This window comes from Mercurialis annua, linkage group LG3 (assembly GCF_937616625.2).
Source record: "Mercurialis annua linkage group LG3, ddMerAnnu1.2, whole genome shotgun sequence".
In the NCBI taxonomy this organism is placed as follows: Eukaryota; Viridiplantae; Streptophyta; class Magnoliopsida; order Malpighiales; family Euphorbiaceae; genus Mercurialis; species Mercurialis annua.
Window position 1 is genome coordinate 60,390,321 of NC_065572.1, and position 18,063 is coordinate 60,408,383.

The window sequence follows — 18,063 nt, forward strand, 5'->3', positions numbered from 1 at the left end:
CCAAAGAAGATTTTGAAATAATTTTTATTGATAGTCCTTCAACTTTCGTTCTCTCTCGTTATAATTTCTTAACTTTATTTCGTATGTATTTTCTTCCTCAACTTTTATTTTATATATGTCCAGCTTTGTTCAATGATATAGCATCCAACGATAAATCTAACACTTTATGTGTCAAATATTTATGTGTTTGACATGCTGATTCAAATATGATTCCTGTTGGCCGCCATGTCATTAAATATTGAGAGAAATGGAGCTAAAATAACATTAGGAACTTTAATTACAATAGAGAAAAATAAAATGAAGGAAGAATAAAATTATGAATTAAAAGCTAGAAACTAAGGTGGAATAAAGATGAAAGTTGATAAATTTTGAATCAAATTTACCTTTAACATATCGGATCTTATTCTAGAACTAGTCGTTTTAGTCCAAAAAAAAAAATCAGTTTGAATTTTGATATTTTTCATAGCTTGCCCACTTAGAGCAGATGGAGATTCTCAGACGGGGAAAAGGGGGCGAGTCACAAAAATCCAAGAATTCCATTTTTCTTGTTCAAAAATCGGGAATCAAGACAAACCGGACACTACGGTTTCTACATGAGTTGTAGGTAGGTAGATTCCTAAAGCGTGCACGTAGTCCTTATACCAGATTTCGGTTCTGGTTTGAGTAGATTTTACCGATTCCAAACCGAACGGATTCCGGTCTTAAACGATAGGTGAAATATAAATCAAGGTGTGTATCCTTGAACCTGATTTTAAGTGGGGTCAGCTTATTCAAAACGCTAATCATTCTCCTATAATATAGATTTGACAATCTTAACATTCAAATTTCATAATCTGACCAGGTCATGTCTAGGCATGCTTTAAAGAATAAACACACAATGTCATGCCGCCTACAATACTAAAATGTCATGCTGAGTGCTTATTATTCCAATATTCTTCCATAAAATCATAATTAATGTGCCTATTGATCTAATAAAATCATCAAAACTTTCATCACATCACCACTTGAGCTGCCATTAAATTTTGTCTCAAGCAAACTCTCAAAGGCCGCCTGCTTTATAAGGCACTCCATTTATATGAGAGATTAGTTTCACTTCTAGAATTGCATGCTAGAAAGTAGCAGCCTGCCTAACAATTGGACCACTTAAAACTTAATGCCGATTCCGGCTGCTGAATTCATCCGTAGTAATAATGCAAGTGCGTGTGCGTGATCATTCATTATGCGGCACCATCATCATACTCGAGGTGTTCAACGAATGCAACTAAATCGGTCCGAGACTGGATTTGTTACGATGAATGAACTATGATGCGGATCTTTCTTAAGCTGATAGAAAATGAATCCTTATGACATTAGCTTATAGATGTTGATAAGTTACGGAGTTAATCAAAAATAACCTCAAACAATCTGAGACAGTGATCGGCTCCACAAGATGCGAGTTGCAAATGCTTGCAATTTTCGCTCTTTTCATGGTTTCTCCAGGTCAGACGATTCACTGAAGAAACATGGCACATGGTAGGTTCTAGTTGTATTGTTAGAGTAGCTGCTACTCCTGCAGCTGCAATGCTGCCGTCCTCGGCTCTTTTGACAGTGAGACTCCATAGTTCAATTAGTCCATTTTCCATTCCAACCGCAAGAAGGCCTTGGTTTCTTTGACGATCAATACCAACCCAAGATAGAGCTGTGATACTGCTTTTGAACTGTGGTAGAGTCATTATTTGTTTAACTGAATTTCCGTTCTCCACGGCCCAGATCTTGACTGTCTTGTCCCTTGAACCAGTTGCAAATTCATGACCAAAAGGATTCCATGAACATGACCATATAATTCTTTTGTGAGCCTCCTGTCTTGCTAGAAGCTCATAACTAATTTCATCATTGGCTGTACAAGTACATAAAAAAAATCAGTCGGATTAGCGGTTGAATTTTGTAAAAGGTGCTGCATTAGGCTTATTGATAGTGACTAGAAATTTATTACATTATCTACTCAAATCAAACTTGTTCAATCAATTGGCGATGATAATTTGTCAACTAAATCCATTGCCAAATGCGAAATGGAATGCATTCAAAATTTGGAAATATCTCGATCATAGAAGCAAATCAAGAATTACAGAAAAATGGCCACACGGCAATAACTGTAGCGTGTAAAATTCAGTTACTAGGTTCTATGCTTTCGCTCTATTTTCAGAGTTGACTAGATATAAAAATGTAAACGATGATTCACTTTTGCCCTACATTTTTTGGAAATTTTAATGAAATTGTTCACTGTTGCCCTTGCCTCAAGGGAAACTTTATCTTGAACCCATAAATAAAGAAAAATTTCCGCAATACCATGTCCACCTTAGAAACCAGATAATCATGTGTTCTCTTGAACTGTTTAGTTAGGAGGAAAAATCCCTAAAATATAGCCATTTAAGGGAGAGCTAGTTTATCTACATCTAATTCCTCAATTAACTGATGTGGGATTTTATCGGACACTCCAATGCTTAAATCCAATATTTATCAGTACATTTTTTCTGAGCATGGAGGAAATATAGCATAGTTTCCTTCAACAAAGTCCTCTCCTTATTCATATTTTCATTTTTCATGTCTAAAGCAGCTGATTCAACATGCTCAACAAGATTAACTTTCTAGCTGAAAAGAAAGAATATTAATAAGCAGTGAGTGAATGCATGTCGAGCAGTACCTGTTTTTCTAATTGTGAAAACAGAGAATTGCCGATCTCTTGAAACAGCCAGGAGCATACTGTCATCATGAGAGAATTCCATCTGTGTCACTGTTAAGCTATGTGATTGCAAGCGACCAACTGCCTTCCATGAACCCACTTGCCAGAGCCATATTTCTGCTACTGTTGCCGACTGGGCCTGAAAGACATATACAGTAATGAAAAAATTCATAAGATTCACAAACTGCAGGAAATATTCAGTGTCAGAGTGTTAACAAAGGAAAAATCTTGAATAAAACTTGGTATTTGAGAGAAATTATATAAATAAAGCAAGGATCTTGATGTATAATGGGTTCGTACTTGTTATGTTTTCTTAAGTAATCTATTTTATGCACTGAGCACTGCAAATATTACATGCAGCATTTATAAAACAAGCCACTCTCATTTTATATAACTGTTGCATTTCCGGTACAGAATCATTCCCTCGAAATGCAATTTTGATAGTAGCAATAGATAACAAGATAGAGTTAGTATTTTGCATATCAGCATATATTAGATGCCACCACCAAGATATAGCCCATAAATGAATAAATGAGCCACTTGAGTTTAACAATTTGATCATTATCATCATATAGCAATTATTCATGGCATACTAAACAGGATACTCAAGGCTTGAAATGATGACTCTGACGCAGTAGTAAACTTCTGCATAGAAGAAAATACAGGTCTTAAAAATGCAGCTAACTTCTTCACCGCTTCGACTACAGAAAAACAAATGTAATGTTGCTTTTATACTTTCAATGAGTTTCCATATGCTCAGGGCGTTCTTGATTTTAATGGTCGAAGCATTACAGTATCCTAGCTGGTTGGAGTAGCAACCAACCTGACTTGACATAGATGTTTTTGCAAACCAATGATAATAATAATATGCAACATGTTTAGCCCTATTGTGACTAAATCTGCCCAGCAACATATGAACATCCAATGCTGAATCTATAACCAATGTGATTCTGAACCTGCCAGTATATAGAAAAATCTATTCCAGCTGAATCAAACGATTCAAACCGAAATTAAATAAAATATTGAAGAGAGAAAAATGATGTACAGAAGCATTTTTGTTTTTTGCCCGATCGTATTGCATCATGTAGGACACAATTTGAACTAAGGAAAAAAACTAACTTCCAGAAAATTTAGGATCTTCCCAGGCTAATGCAAGTAGGTTAACTGAGATCGGAAACATTTAGTAAGCTAGCCTTATAGTATCAGAAAATTAAAATACCTTGCATGATGAAGCGACAAGCTTTCCCTCATGGTCACAGCATAAAGAAAACAATTCATTTCCATGACCATAAAGCTTATGCGACTCGGGCCATAGCGTATTATATGACAGTTGATCTTCAATGGGAGGTTCTGTGAAAACAACTGGAACTGCATCGGGAATGCTTTCAAGGGTGTCCAGAGCATCATTCTCATTTTTGTTTGGAGTCTCATGCATAGCTGAAAAGAAAAATTATCGATGAAAATTCATGTCTAATATTCAAGAATTCTTGCATAGGCAAGTCGATATTCAATATCTTGCTCTTTCCACACCAAAAAGGAACCAGAGACTTGATTAATAAAAAGCAATATTACATACACATCGCACACAAATTATTTTTACCTATGTAAATAAAGGATGGGTCAAGTTCTTCTACAGAAAAATAATGGACATGCACAATTAAACCTAACTCGTTCAAATGTGTGTCTATCTGTTCATAACCCACTCGTGATCCATGCTCAAATAATTTGGCAGATTAGGGTAGGTAAAAGGTGGTGGGATTTCCATGCCAGTTCTATATGCAGCTCTTAAACTCATAAAACCACGGATGATAATGCCCTCTATCGTCAGTGGTGATTATAAATATTGAAAATAAAATTTTCAAGAGAGAGAGGGACGTACAATGCACATAAATAGGTTTCTGTGACAGACCAAGAGCAGACATATTTGCACCCAAAATTTGAACGTCCGCCTGTAAGTCTTCAGGAAAACTAGAGTTCTGAAAGGAGGCATGATTCAATGTTTTCAGAAAAGACAAAGGAGCTTCAAAAACTCTGGCAACTTTCTCATCTGCTCCGCTAATAAAACGATGGTTCCCCTTTCCATGGATGATGGACACACAGTTCATATCATGACCATGAACTTGAGGTCGAGCAATTTCATGCCAGGACTCCCCATCGATGGGAGAAGTTTCATTTTTCCATGGAGCGAAAATACGAGATGTCTGGAACAAGATATTAATATAAATAATGAGCATTAAGGTTAAATGTAAAATGCAGATGTACATCATTCAATATCACATCATTTTACTTTTATTCAGTGGTCAAAAATAGCTTTATTAGCATCCATAAAAACATAATTTGAAAAAAGTCCAAATATTACCATCAATCAGTGTTTTAAAAACCAAACCAGACAGTTGGTCTGGTTCAACCGGGAAAAGCTCACTGATCCGGTCCAAAAGAAAAGAAAATCCGGAATTCAAGTCAGACAGGTATTTGACCAGTCTGACTGAGATTTGGATAGATTAAACTGGTTATAAGCCAAATTTTAATAAAAGAAATTAGGAAGGCATCTTTTAACAGCCTAGCTGGACCATCTGGTTGAACTGTGAACTGGTGGACCATCCAGTTCGGCCACGAGTTGGGTTTTTAACACATTGCTTTCAGTTATCATCATGACAGCCTTCAAGAAACAACTTGAAATTTCTATCCAATTACCTGGTCCTGACTAACTGATAATATATATTCACCAGACCTCGCCCATGAAATGTCCGTCACTGGAGCAAAGTGCCCGGATGGAACATTTTGTGGTTGCCAATTATCCACGCCGACACCAACATTTTTCCACATGTGGAAGGCCCCTCCATATCCATGAGCTAAAATTGATTTTCCATCTGAGCTCCAGTGACCCCCATAAAACCCTAGTGCAGAATGACTTAACTCGCCAACAGTGACCACATTCATCCATATACCAGTTTTTCTTTCAGGCTGCCAGATCATCATCGTCTTATCCATCGAAGCAGATAATATACTTTGAGGTTGATGGTGTGTTGTCCCTTCGCCAGATATGGTTGAAGGAGGCTGCCATTCGACTGAGTAAACCCAATCGTCATGTCCAATTAGAAGTGATTCTAGTGATATCTGATAAGAGGAAGAGCCAACAACAATTACGGGACCTTCGATATAAGATGCCAGGCTTACTTCCTCTTTCTTGTATGTACCCTCTCTGTTGGCTAGTGAACCTCGTAGAGCCATCTTCCATATGCGTATAGCTTTGTCTTGAGAAGAACTTACAAGAAAAATGCAATTTCCTTCACCTTCGACAAATATGGGTAATGAGAAGTCCAAACTCCGGATCCAATCTGTATGTGCTTTCAACTCACAAGCATGATTAAACTGAAAACACAAGCACAATCAGAACCTTGCTATTTTAGCGGCCCATGGAAAAAATAAACAACAAATGAAAATGTAAGTAGATACAGACAACTGAAGGTTAAATACCTTTCCTGTCCTCTCCCCGCAGTAAAGATGAATCTTGCTATCTAGTCCCCCCATGGCAATGACTATATGACTGGAATTTCCGGGTAATTCGGCCATTGATAGAACCACCATAGGCTTTGAACCAACCAAAAGGGTGTCTAGATATGACAACTTACATTCCCCTAAAAAAAAGTTTAATTCTCATCAGTTCAACTCTTCTACAAGCTACTTTCATAATCTTTTCTTAGAATCCTGAATCGAGTATAAAAAACGGATGCAATCTAGTACAATCAGCCGTTCTAGTGTGTGTTATTGAATTAAAACATCAATAAGATGCAAAGGCTACATCAATAAGATGCAAAGGCTACATCAAAAGTATGCAGTTGCTTGCTTCCTGCATATAGCTCCTAAGCTATGAAGCTAGAAATTAAAATTTTGAAATGTAAAAGTCTGGAAATGTGAATGGCAAAATGGTATTTTAATTTAAAGTTTTCAGGTTTTGGAGGAAGTTCAGTTTCTGAAATGCGAAAATGTTGATTGCAACAAAAATTTAAGAGATCAGAATTTAGTTCATATATTCATAAGAACATATTTGTCACCTTACAACAAGCAGCAGACAAGCAGCTTAAATAATCAGGTCAATAAGTTGTTTAAAAAGAAAAAAATAAATAAGAAGAACAGGCAACAGTAATCAAATACAAGGAAAGCTATAAGAGGCCAGGAGAAGAAAGAGAAATTTGTCGCAATTGCAGAAAGCCTGTTTACCAATATATTATTCTCCAAACTAGATATCACCAACAAAAGAAAAAAATATATATTTTTGAGACGAAAAAGGAAGTTTAACATATCAAACCGCCCTGATGTGAGATAGTTGAAAACAAAGATTATATTATAATAAAATAACAAAAACAAAGGGAAAGATACTTTTTGGAAATATGAAAATGGAAACCGATTTGTATTTTCTGGTATGGTGTTTATAGCAGTACCAGAGATGCCAGGCTTCACCAATGATGAGTGTGAAATAAAAACAATCACTAACTTCACTCACCTCCAGGAGAAGAAGCGAGGACCAGTTCCCATATATGAACTGCACCATCAGAGGAAGTAGATGCAAAGATGGCTTCAGTTTGAGAAACCATAATTCCAGTGATGCATGTAACACCTTTCTTGTGTGATTGTGGTAATTGTAACACTTGCCTCCACTGTAACAAGAAGAAAAATAAGATGAAGGGAAGGAATTGTAGATAAACTCTTAAATAGAACAACAAAACCGCAGTTTAACTATGTTAAATGTCAAAAAAATACAAATACCGTCAACAAGCACCATATAGAAAAGATCATAGCAATAGAAAGTCTGATAACAACATGCTAGATAATGTGCAGGCTACAATACCAAGAAATGTACTAAGTAAAAACTTAGCAACATAAAATCAAACTCAATGAAGCATTAATCCCAAGTCAATTGGAGTCCGTTAAATGGATTCTCGTCTTCCGACCGCCATAATTTTGGGCTAAATTTTCAAAAAGATGTAAGACATTTATCTTCAATCACTCGCTTCCAAGTAAACTTAGGTAACTCTCTTTCTTTTCACATCTAGGTTTATGGATCACATACCCAAACCATCTTGATCTACCCTCCCTAAGCTTATTCTCAATAAAACCTTCCCCACCTTCTCCCTATTACACTTGCTTTAACATTTTTATCTCCGCCACACTCATTTTATAGGTGTATTGTCCTTTTAACGCCCAATACCCGCTATGATACATCATAGAAAAGCCTCACAACACATTTATGAATAAAAATATGCATCATTATGATTAATTTTAAAATTAAACTAAATTTTACATTTGAAAAAAGAAAGCACCTTTTTGTTAGCAAGTGATAATTCCCATAGAATGATAGCACCATCAGCATCTCCAGATAGCAGATAATGCTGCTCTAAGTGTTGTGCTGCAGAAAAAAGACTGAACTTCAATAAGTGAAAAAAAAGTACTTCTCATAAACCAATACAAACTTGCAATGTTTTTCTTCAGTCCTTCAACAGTTCAACTTATATACTACCTCATTGTTGATCAAGGAAAAACCAATAGCATCCAAGACATAAGATTAATAGAGACATTAAGGATATGTTTGGTTCACGGAATGGAATAGCTATCCTTAAGGAATGAAATAACGGTTCTTTACATTTTGAGAGGAATCCTTATTCCACAAAATCATGGAACAGTAATTCCATAGACTTACTACTCCACGAACCAAAATAAGGAATAACAATTATTTACGGAATAATTGTTCTATTTTGGACATACTCCATGAATCAAACATAGCCTAAAAAACATATATACTACAAATTTAGCAAATACTTGACACAGTTTCTTAGCTATCCTACACTGCTTCACAATTAACTCGAATAGAATCACTAACAACCCAATTGAATTCCAGGCATAAGAAACTTCAAAGCTAAAAACTTTAATAAAAGAAAATGAAAAAAAGTTCAATAAAAGAAGAAAAGGGTACCTTTGTAAGCAAACTTATTACTAGGAATCCAATGGGTACAATTAACTGTAGCCTTGTGACCTGGTAGTGTAGTCAAAATCTGAGCAGTCTGTTCCACAAATTTTCAAATTAAAAATGAAAATACAAAGATCATAAACATAAGTTCCAAACACAGAGGATGAGAGAAAGACCTTAGGGCAGAATATGGAAACGGCGTTCTGGGCACCGAACGAAACCAAGTCAGAAGCGCCCCATGAGACATTGTTAACGATTCTGTTGCATGCGGCTCCTATGAACACTCTTTTTACCTCAACTGAACTGCTCATGTTGTTGCTGTCTGTTGTAGACATGATGACTTAGATTTTACTACGGTTTTTGTGTGTTGAAGTATGGTGTTTCTTTGTTGTAGCGGCTAATTGAGTTTCAAGTGTGTTTCTGTTTTCAAGTTTTTTTTGTGTTGCAGACTAATGATGGAGGCTTGGAGGACGAGAGAAAGAAAGAGAAATTTGCGCAAAATATTCTTTTTATAAAAAAATTTACAAAAATATTCTATTTTTTTATTTTTTTAAAAAAAATTATTTTTTTACTCTGAATTTTTTTATAAAACCACTCTGTTTTTTTTTTAACTGTTTGAAACTGTATTATAAACGGTTTCAAAGATGTCAATTTTAGAAAAAATTTGAAATTTTTTGAAACTGTAATTGAAACAGTTTTTTAAAACGGTTTCAATTATTTTTTAAGAAACCATTATAAACCTTTTGAAATCTAATTAGAAACTGTCTTTGAAACGGTTTATAAAACAGTTTCAAATTTTATTTTATTTTTTGAAACCGTTTAAAATTCTATTTGAAATGCTTTGTAAAACAGTTTCAACTTATTTTTTAAGAAACCGTTATAAACCGCTTGAGACCTAATTAGAAACTGTCTTTAAAACTCTATTAGAAACTGTATTTGAAATGTTTTGTAAAATATTTTCAAATTGTGTTGTTTGAAACTGTTTGCAACTGTTTAAAACTGCAAAGTAAAAAAATAAATTGCGGACTAATAAAACAAATATTTGAATTTTTAGATACGTTTATAAATTTTTAGTTTTTGAGGTATTTTTGATAAATATTTATAGTTTTTTTATATATTCTTGTAACCTCCCAAAAAGAAATGGGTGGGTGTTGTGATTATTGGGCTTGATAGAGCTGGACAAAAGCCCTTGTCCATCTTGAAGTTGTACTCTTTTTCAAACAATGGATCAATTCAGCCCCTCAAATTTATTTAATATTCCGTTAAAAAAATATTAAGTAAATCATTTTTGCTAAAATCTGTCAAAGAAGCTCTAACCTCTTTCTATCATATTGTTTGATTTTTAAAGAAGAAGCATCAAAATGTTAATAATGACATATGTGGAGAGTTTTAAAATAATTTGCTCAAAATAAAATTAGCGATTACTAGCAGTATTAATGAATGAACGAAGAATCAATACTCGATCACCCCCTCACGAATTCGAAACTTTTGGATTAAACAAACCCACAACTTAGCATTTTAACATCAAAAAGGTCCTTCTCTATCCTTTGTCCGGTCGCACTTTTTGAATGAGTTTCACTCTCCATTTAAAATATGAACACTATTCGTCCTTTTTAGCATGAACATAAATCGAGCTCATTCTTTTTACGGACGAACACAACCCAATTTGTTCCTCCTCAATAAGATGAATGGTAGATGGTTAGAGTAAATAATTATCGGCCCGTATATGAGAGAGATAAAAAGTGGCGGTGGTCGGAGTGTGGCGGCGAGACTAAAATTTAATTACAATTTTAATTAGGTTATAATTAGAAATTGGATAAAATAATTAAGATTAATTAAAATAATTAAATAAAAATTAAGAGATTCACTCTCTGAGGGATGAGTGCGGTGCGAAAGTGCTAGATTACGGGTCTGTTTGATCCAAAAATTTCGAAAATAATTTTTTTATTACTTCGTGCCAAATTAATGGGATGAATTAATTCTTCATTAATTAAATTTCAAAAGAAATAATTAGCTAAAGTTTTTATGTATTTTTTAAAATTATATCAGGCAAACCATGGTTCGAAGAAAATCAAGAATTCGAACCGGCCCATATACATATTAAAGGATTTGACCATTAACCTAAACATTCAAATATTTAAAAATTGAAAAATTATTTCATGCAACTGTTACACCATGTCATTCATGCAACAAACCAATGATATGCTAGTCATGTAAAAAAGTTAATGTTAAAAAAATTAAAAAATAATTAAAAAATTTCCTATCGTAAATATTCATTGGCTTGTTGTATATGACATGGGCACAACCAATGTATGAAACAAAATTACAATCATAAATATAAGGGGCCGTTTGGTTCGCCATAAAAAGGAGGGAATGTGAATGGGTATGAGAATTATTCTCATTGTTTGTGTTTGTTTTGTCAAATTTTACTAGGAAATGGGAATGTGATTACCCCCTCAATGGGAATCATCCATTCCCCCCTTACCCCATATGCGAATGAACTTTTGGGAATGAGAATCAAAATTTTACAAAATATTTTAATAATAAATAATAAATATATAATTATTAAAAAAACTATTTTAAATATTTATTTTAAAAAATATACTTAAAATAATAAAAAAAACTTTTTTAATATTTTTTTTAAAATTATTTTTAAAATATTTTTTTATTTTTTTTGAAAAATAATTTTTTTAATTTTTTCGAATTTTTTTTTATTTTTTTTAAAATAATTTTATTTTTTTATATAAAAAGTATTTTACAAAAATAGAAAAAGTATTTTTAATAAATAATAAATAATTTTTTTATTAAATTTTATCCATTTCCATTCCTATACTAATTTTGAACCAAACAAAAAATAAAAACAATCATTTCCATTCCTATTCTTTTTCATTCCGATTCCCATTCCGATTTCCATTCCCATTTCCATTCCCAACCTTAAACCAAACGGCGCTTAAGTAGATTGACAATTGAAATCAACGGCTTTGGCAAAAAAAAAAAAATTGAAATCAAGGGAAGTGTCTACAAAGTTCGGTCGGGTTACGCCCCCCAAAATCCAAAAGCGAGGGAATCATATAAACACCCAACAAAATTACAAATCCAACCGCAAAATTATCCATTTCCTCTTCATTTATCCCTCAAAATCAAACCCAAAATTAAACAACTTTAATTAATGGCAACAGCTACATCTATCCAATCCGATATCCTCTCAGCTCTCCACCTCGCCAATTCCATCTTCTCACGCGCCACCGCCCCCTTCTCTTCCCGACGATTACTCTTATCCTCTTCCTCGCTTAAAACGCCGTCCTTCTCCTCTTTCAGACTCAGAGCCTTCTCCTCCTCCTCTTCCACCGATTCAACTCAACAACAACCGTCAGTCAAACTTCCTGAAAAACCCCCGATTTGTACGGCCGACGAGCTTCACTACGTCTCCGTTCCTAATTCCGACTGGCGCCTCGCTCTCTGGCGTTATTTTCCTTCTTCTCAGGCGCCTCCCAGGAATCATCCGCTGTTGTTACTCTCCGGAGTCGGCACCAATGCCATCGGTTATGATCTCTCTCACGGGGTATATATATAAACTTAACTAATTTATTTTACCATTTCTCATAATAATCAGTGGCAAAAAAATAACTAGATTTTTTTTTATTATCGGGGCAATATTGTAGTAAGTGGTGTAAAATTGAAAAAATATAAATTCTAAGGTGAGTAATATTATATATTTTAAGGTGGAAAAGCTATTTTATTAAATTTTATATTAATATTTTTTTTAAAGATTCAAAATAATAAGGCCGACATGACACTGATGTCCGTAGGTCCGCCCCGAGAAATTATTAGGTAGATTTGTCATCCGTAAACTAAGCCAATCACATTATACACGTCATTAAAATGATGCATTATTGTAACTTTTTTTGTTATTTTTTAACACTTTTTAATATTGATATTACAATAATGCCACTAAGTTTATATAATAATTACTCGGTCCACCCCTGCTCTTAATTGCTTAATTGTGTTGAGTAATTTTCTAGATTCACAAACATTTGTTTATATGTAATTTGCAGTCATCTTTTGCACGGTACATGTCTGGCCAAGGATTTGAAACATGGATTCTTGAAGTTAGAGGAGCTGGTTTAAGTGTACAAGAAAGTAATCCTAAACAAATTCAGCAGTCTGCTCATGCTGTCTCTGCAGAGATGGAAGCTGCTGCTGCGGGCGCGACTGTGACTGATGAGCCTTTTTCTAGTGTGGACCAGCAGCTGAACAATGCTCCCAGTGGACCGAGTTCCTTGTCGGATTCTGATGAAGGTTTGGTTGTTAAGGAGGATTCAACAGGGATAGCAACTGTGTGGGATGAATCGAAGTTGGTAACGAAGTTGTCGGAAACTCTTATGCGCTTGTCCGAAATGCTTTCTGGGTTCATCAGTGAAGGCCAGTTGAAGATGATTTCTGATAAGCTATTTGAGCAGACAGCTAAACTTTTACAAGATTCTCAGTTATCCGAACGCTTTGATGAGATACGGGGAAAGCTTTTGAGATTGCTGGAAACTAGACAAAATTCGATTATTGCTAGTCAAATAAGGGATCTTAGCCAACAGTTTGTAAATATTTTCGAGGAAGGTCAAATATCTGTTTCGCCTCAGCTGTTTGACTTGCAAGAACGTCTTTCTGCGACTATAGAAGATTTTCAGAAACAGCTCGACTTGATTGTTAAGTATGACTGGGATTTTGATACTTACCTGGAAGAAGATGTTCCTGCTGCGGTGAGGTGACATTTTCTCTTGTTCATATGAATAAGTCCGTTCATTTTTTTGTCTTTATAGTAACTTCACAATTAAAGTATATATGAGGTCATTAATGTGTAATAGTATACTTTGGTAATTAAATCTCGATTTTCTCTAAAGAGGAGGTCCTGTAATCTATGCCTTCTCCTCAACGATTTAGGGAAAAGAAAAGAGTATGATGTGGGAATGCTTGGCCTTTTTATACTTTTCATTGGTTAACAGTATTCAACCTTATCCATGTAGATGGAATACATAAGAGCGGAAAGCAAGCCCAAGGATGGAAAATTGCTTGCAATTGGACATTCCATGGGAGGTATCCTACTCTATGCAATGCTTTCACGATGTGGTAAGATACTATAGAATACAACCCTTTCCTTACTGCGGGAAACTCACATACTCTTTTGGCAGTATATGTCTTGTTTGAACATCACTATGTTATATGGCACAAAAACATGTTGGGCTCCGTTCTTTTTAATCTTAATAATATTGTTTGTTCAGTTTTCAAAATTGCAGAGCAATGCAATTTGTTATATCTAAAAAGAGACTGTTGTTTTCAACTATTAATCATTGAAACTTAATTGTTGGTATGAATATTTTGACCTCAAATGTAATTATGACCAAGCATTTCTTATGAGGCATAAAAGACTATCTCTTCACAAAGTTGTAATTTTGGAGAAGGGAGTAAAATCCGAATACTAAAGCCACCTGGGTTTTAAATTGAAATCATGTCCAAGGATTTCAGTTAACAGTTGAAAAATTTCTATATTTGTTGTTATTTTTTCATTTTTCTGGGTTTTAGAATTTGATTAGTTTACAATACATTAGTTAATCTACCTTCTCCCTTTTAAATATTTGCTTTTCACTATATTTTTTCTTTGCTATCTGCATGGAAGCATTTATTTTGGCTTATGTGTTGATAACATTGATATATGTTGCATGAAAACTGTGTGAATGATACGTTTCAGCGTGATATTTCCGTTTCTGAAAATGATCTTGAACCTTCAAAACTTTATATTTATAATCTTTTTTTTTAAATTGCAGTTTCTTAGTTTTCCGTTTCAGTATTTTTGTGCAACATTAGTGGTTCATGCTCTAAGACAATTTGACATTTCCTTTTTTCCTTTTCTTTAATATTTCTGTGTGTGCGCGCACATGTGCATGACATTAGGATTTTAATCTTAATTGAAACAATTGGATTAGCATGCTGTAACCCAACACGATTTAATGTAAAATTTGATTATGTACAAGTAAAAGATTGGTCTTGTTTCAGTTGTCTGAAATTTCTTTCTCTGTTCTATTAATTATACTATTTACTCTTTATTTTCTTTAAAGCAATAGAAAAAAAAAGTAAATGATCCATTATAAATATTCACCTCTTAAATTAACATTTTCGTAGGCTGTGATGGAAGAGACTCTGGACTGGCTGCTGTTGTTACTCTGGCATCATCATTAGACTATACATCTTCAAATTCAAGACTCAAATTGCTTTTGCCCCTTGTAGGTGGTGAAACTATATTGGTGTGCATAAACTCTATTTTTACTGCAATGCGGTGTTCATGAAGGTAATATGAATTCCTTTATTATGCAGGCAGATCCTGCTCAGGCTCTTAGTGTACCTGTTGTTCCCTTGGGTGCATTATTGTCAGCAGCATTTCCTCTTTCATCTCGTCCTCCTTATGTGCTATCTTGGCTCAATTACATGATATCAGCACAGGACATGATGCATCCGGAGTTATTAGAAAAGCTTGTCTTGAATAATTTTTGTAAGTATAACTACACTTTTTCTTTCTAACCAAAAATATACGAGCTGGGTAGTTTCTTCATCTATATAGTTTAACTGTAGGTAGGTTTATGAAATTGTTCTGGCCTGCTCTTTTATTTTATTGGGTTCATTGGAAGAGAGATAATTGAAATACATAATCATATTACATTCATGAATTTGGTCTTTATAGAACCTGAGGTAAATTACAAAGCTTTGAAATGTAAATGGTCCATGGACAGATGGCCAACTAATTATCTAGTATAATTCCTTGTACTTAGTAATTCTTTTTACTGATATGGCACAGTAGTGGGGTTTCAGTTCGGAGCTGGATAGTCAGAGGAAAGTTCATTTGAATTCTATAGGCACATTGATTTTGATCTACTGCTGCCTATGCTATCTTGAATTATCCTTGTGTATTTGGTCCCTATCCTAGCTAAGGATGAAGGTTATAACATAGAATGGCCATTTGAAAAGCATCGCCACATCTTGTACTTTTAATTTTTTTCTGTCAAAGTGGGACTATTAATTGAAGTATGCAGTCAGCTTCCGAGAATATCTCTTGCATTGCAAATTGAGGGCTGTAGGATGAGGTCTATGGTCGTGTTGGAAAAATAGTAGCATTGAAAAATGTAATCTTACCGAGGAAAAATTTCATGGCTTTTACTTTACTTAACAGATTTCTATATATAGTGGAACTTTGTCTAAAACATTGAGGGTTTTATTTTGAAGGGTAACTTTGATGGTGCATTGTTTTTGGAATTTTCTCCCCTCATTGGCTTTATCTTTTTTCCCTCTCTATTTTCTCTGTATTTTGATTCATGACGAGGCCATAACAGGGTGTTGCTAGAAAAGAATGATCAAATTGTTAGGTTGATTAGGATGCACTTGTTGGTAATTTCTGGAGTAGTCATTGAAAGCCGAAAGAGCTGTCTGTCAATTTTGATAAGCATGGTCACGAGCTCTTAAGCAACATGGCTTAAGTTTATGATTTCATGTTGGGGAGTAACATTGTTTTGTTCATCCGACTCTCTCTGATATTGGTCTGTTGTTGTCTGCACTCTGCCCATCTACTTCTTTTTTTTTGAATTGAGTTGGGGTGGCATCCAGTTGACATTAGCTAATTGTTCTGCTGAAATAGCTCATGCATCTTATTTGTTACTCTATTTTAGAAATTGATTTCCCTTTCTTCTTCATCTTTCTTTAAGTTTTCTTTTTGTAAACGTTATGTTCTTATTCCAGGTACTATACCCGCCAAACTTCTCCTGCAGCTTACGACAGCTTTTCGAGATGGTGGATTATGTGATAGGAGTGGTAAATTTTTCTATAAGGACCATCTACCCAAGAACAACGTACCTGTCTTAGCTTTAGCTGGAGACCAAGATCTAATTTGCCCACCTGACGCTGTAGAAGGTATGTGTGAAACTGTGATGATTTGTTTGCCTACCTTCAATGAAAATGTATTTCCTTTGCTTTTTTGCTTATAATGATTTTAATTCGCCAGACACTGTTAAGCTCATTCCCAAACATCTGGTTACTTATAAATTGTTGGGAGAACCTGAAGGTCCGCATTATGCACACTATGATTTGGTGGGAGGAAAACTGGTATGCACTTCCCTTTTTTATTTATATTAAAAATCCACATGAACAACGTACAATACTCAATACTTTTTCATTACTTCGTCTAGTGTAGTCATTCTTTTCGGTTTTGTTTCCTTCTCAGGCAGTGAAGCAAATTTATCCTTGCATAATTCAGTTTCTTAGTCAACATGACTGACATGATTATCTGGTTAGTTCAACTTCGTTGCCCACGCAATTCATTCCTGCAGCAAGCGTTATTTTTCTTGCACAAGAAATACATTTCTTCAATTGGCAACTGGATTCAACTTTGAAATTGGTGCTGAGGTGGACATTTATCTTGATAATGAAGCGAGTCATACGAGAAAGATCATCATAGCGTTGATCTAGAGATTTGCAAAATGGGGAACAATGTTTCAATTATTTGCCCGAGTTCTAGTCTGATATTTGAAAATCAGAATCTAGCTGAAAGAAAGAGTAAAATTGAAGATTAATGGTTATGTTTCTACACTCAGTTGCTTATGATTATGAATCAGTGTCAATTGTTACAATATGTTTTCTCAATGAATAGATAAATTATTGTTCATCCGAAGCTAGATTTTCTTTCACGGTTTCACTGCTACAAAATGGCTCTTTTGTCATAATACATCAAGTGTTGCTGCTTATATTATACGGAAACTTGTCAAGTGCTACGTTTCGGCCTTTCCTTTTCATTTCCATAAACAATTTTTGAAACTTTGAGATATACTTTTGCCCTTTCTGTTTCTGTCTCAACATCGATTGCTGGTCGTGAAAAGGCTTATGTCTGATCAGCTGTGATTTCCGGATAACAGAAATTGGTTGCTTTGCTGCTTTAATTGCAGCTGCCGCAGCCGACTTATTTCCCAAAAGTGCATTTTTTTCCATTAAACTGATGAAGTTCAATTCATGGGAGATCATTGTGAAGTAAAAATCAATGGTGTTTTATGTCACAATAAAAATCAATATAACTTTTTAAAAAAAAAAAATTAACTCAAATTATAATGTATATATTTTTTAAATATTTGGAAACAAAAATATATATTATGCTTTATAAGTATATGTTTATAATTATAAAAATATAACTATAAAAATTATTTTTAATACATTACAAAAAAAATCTAAAAGTATATGAGATGGTAATACTATTTAACTATTTTTTAATATTTAAATAATCAATTAGAATATAGAATTAAATTAATAAAAAATGTTGAAAGAATTTATTCCTTTTTTTCATATTTTTTTATCA

At 34.2% G+C, this 18,063-nt stretch overlaps 2 protein-coding genes across 3 annotated transcripts; one reads left to right on the top strand and one right to left on the bottom strand.

The window, feature by feature from the left end:
• Window positions 1-802: 802 nt before the first annotated feature.
• Window positions 803-9,145, bottom strand: LOC126673838 (elongator complex protein 2). The gene is made up of 10 exons (XM_050368141.2): window positions 8,861-9,145; window positions 8,691-8,778; window positions 8,041-8,126; window positions 7,224-7,377; window positions 6,197-6,357; window positions 5,414-6,091; window positions 4,599-4,920; window positions 3,939-4,156; window positions 2,681-2,858; window positions 803-1,876 (listed from the first exon to the last, which is right to left on the bottom strand). The coding sequence occupies exons 1-10, from the start codon at window positions 9,017-9,019 to the stop codon at window positions 1,380-1,382; spliced, it is 2,541 nt and encodes an 846-aa protein (XP_050224098.1). The 5' UTR covers window positions 9,020-9,145; the 3' UTR covers window positions 803-1,379.
• Window positions 9,146-11,706: 2,561 nt separating this feature from the next.
• On the top strand, window positions 11,707-17,388 carry LOC126674165 (uncharacterized). 2 transcript variants are annotated; one of them, XM_050368565.2, is made up of 8 exons: window positions 11,707-12,246; window positions 12,740-13,438; window positions 13,703-13,805; window positions 14,856-14,960; window positions 15,052-15,222; window positions 16,461-16,631; window positions 16,723-16,823; window positions 16,942-17,388. In XM_050368565.2, exons 1-8 carry the CDS (start codon window positions 11,854-11,856, stop codon window positions 16,993-16,995), a joined length of 1,797 nt encoding a protein of 598 aa, XP_050224522.1. In that variant the 5' UTR covers window positions 11,707-11,853; the 3' UTR covers window positions 16,996-17,388. The 2 variants fall into 2 exon arrangements, with proteins under 2 accessions (XP_050224522.1, XP_050224521.1); XM_050368564.2 differs by having other exon boundaries at window positions 11,708-12,246; window positions 14,856-14,956; window positions 15,048-15,222.
• Window positions 17,389-18,063: the final 675 nt, after the last annotated feature.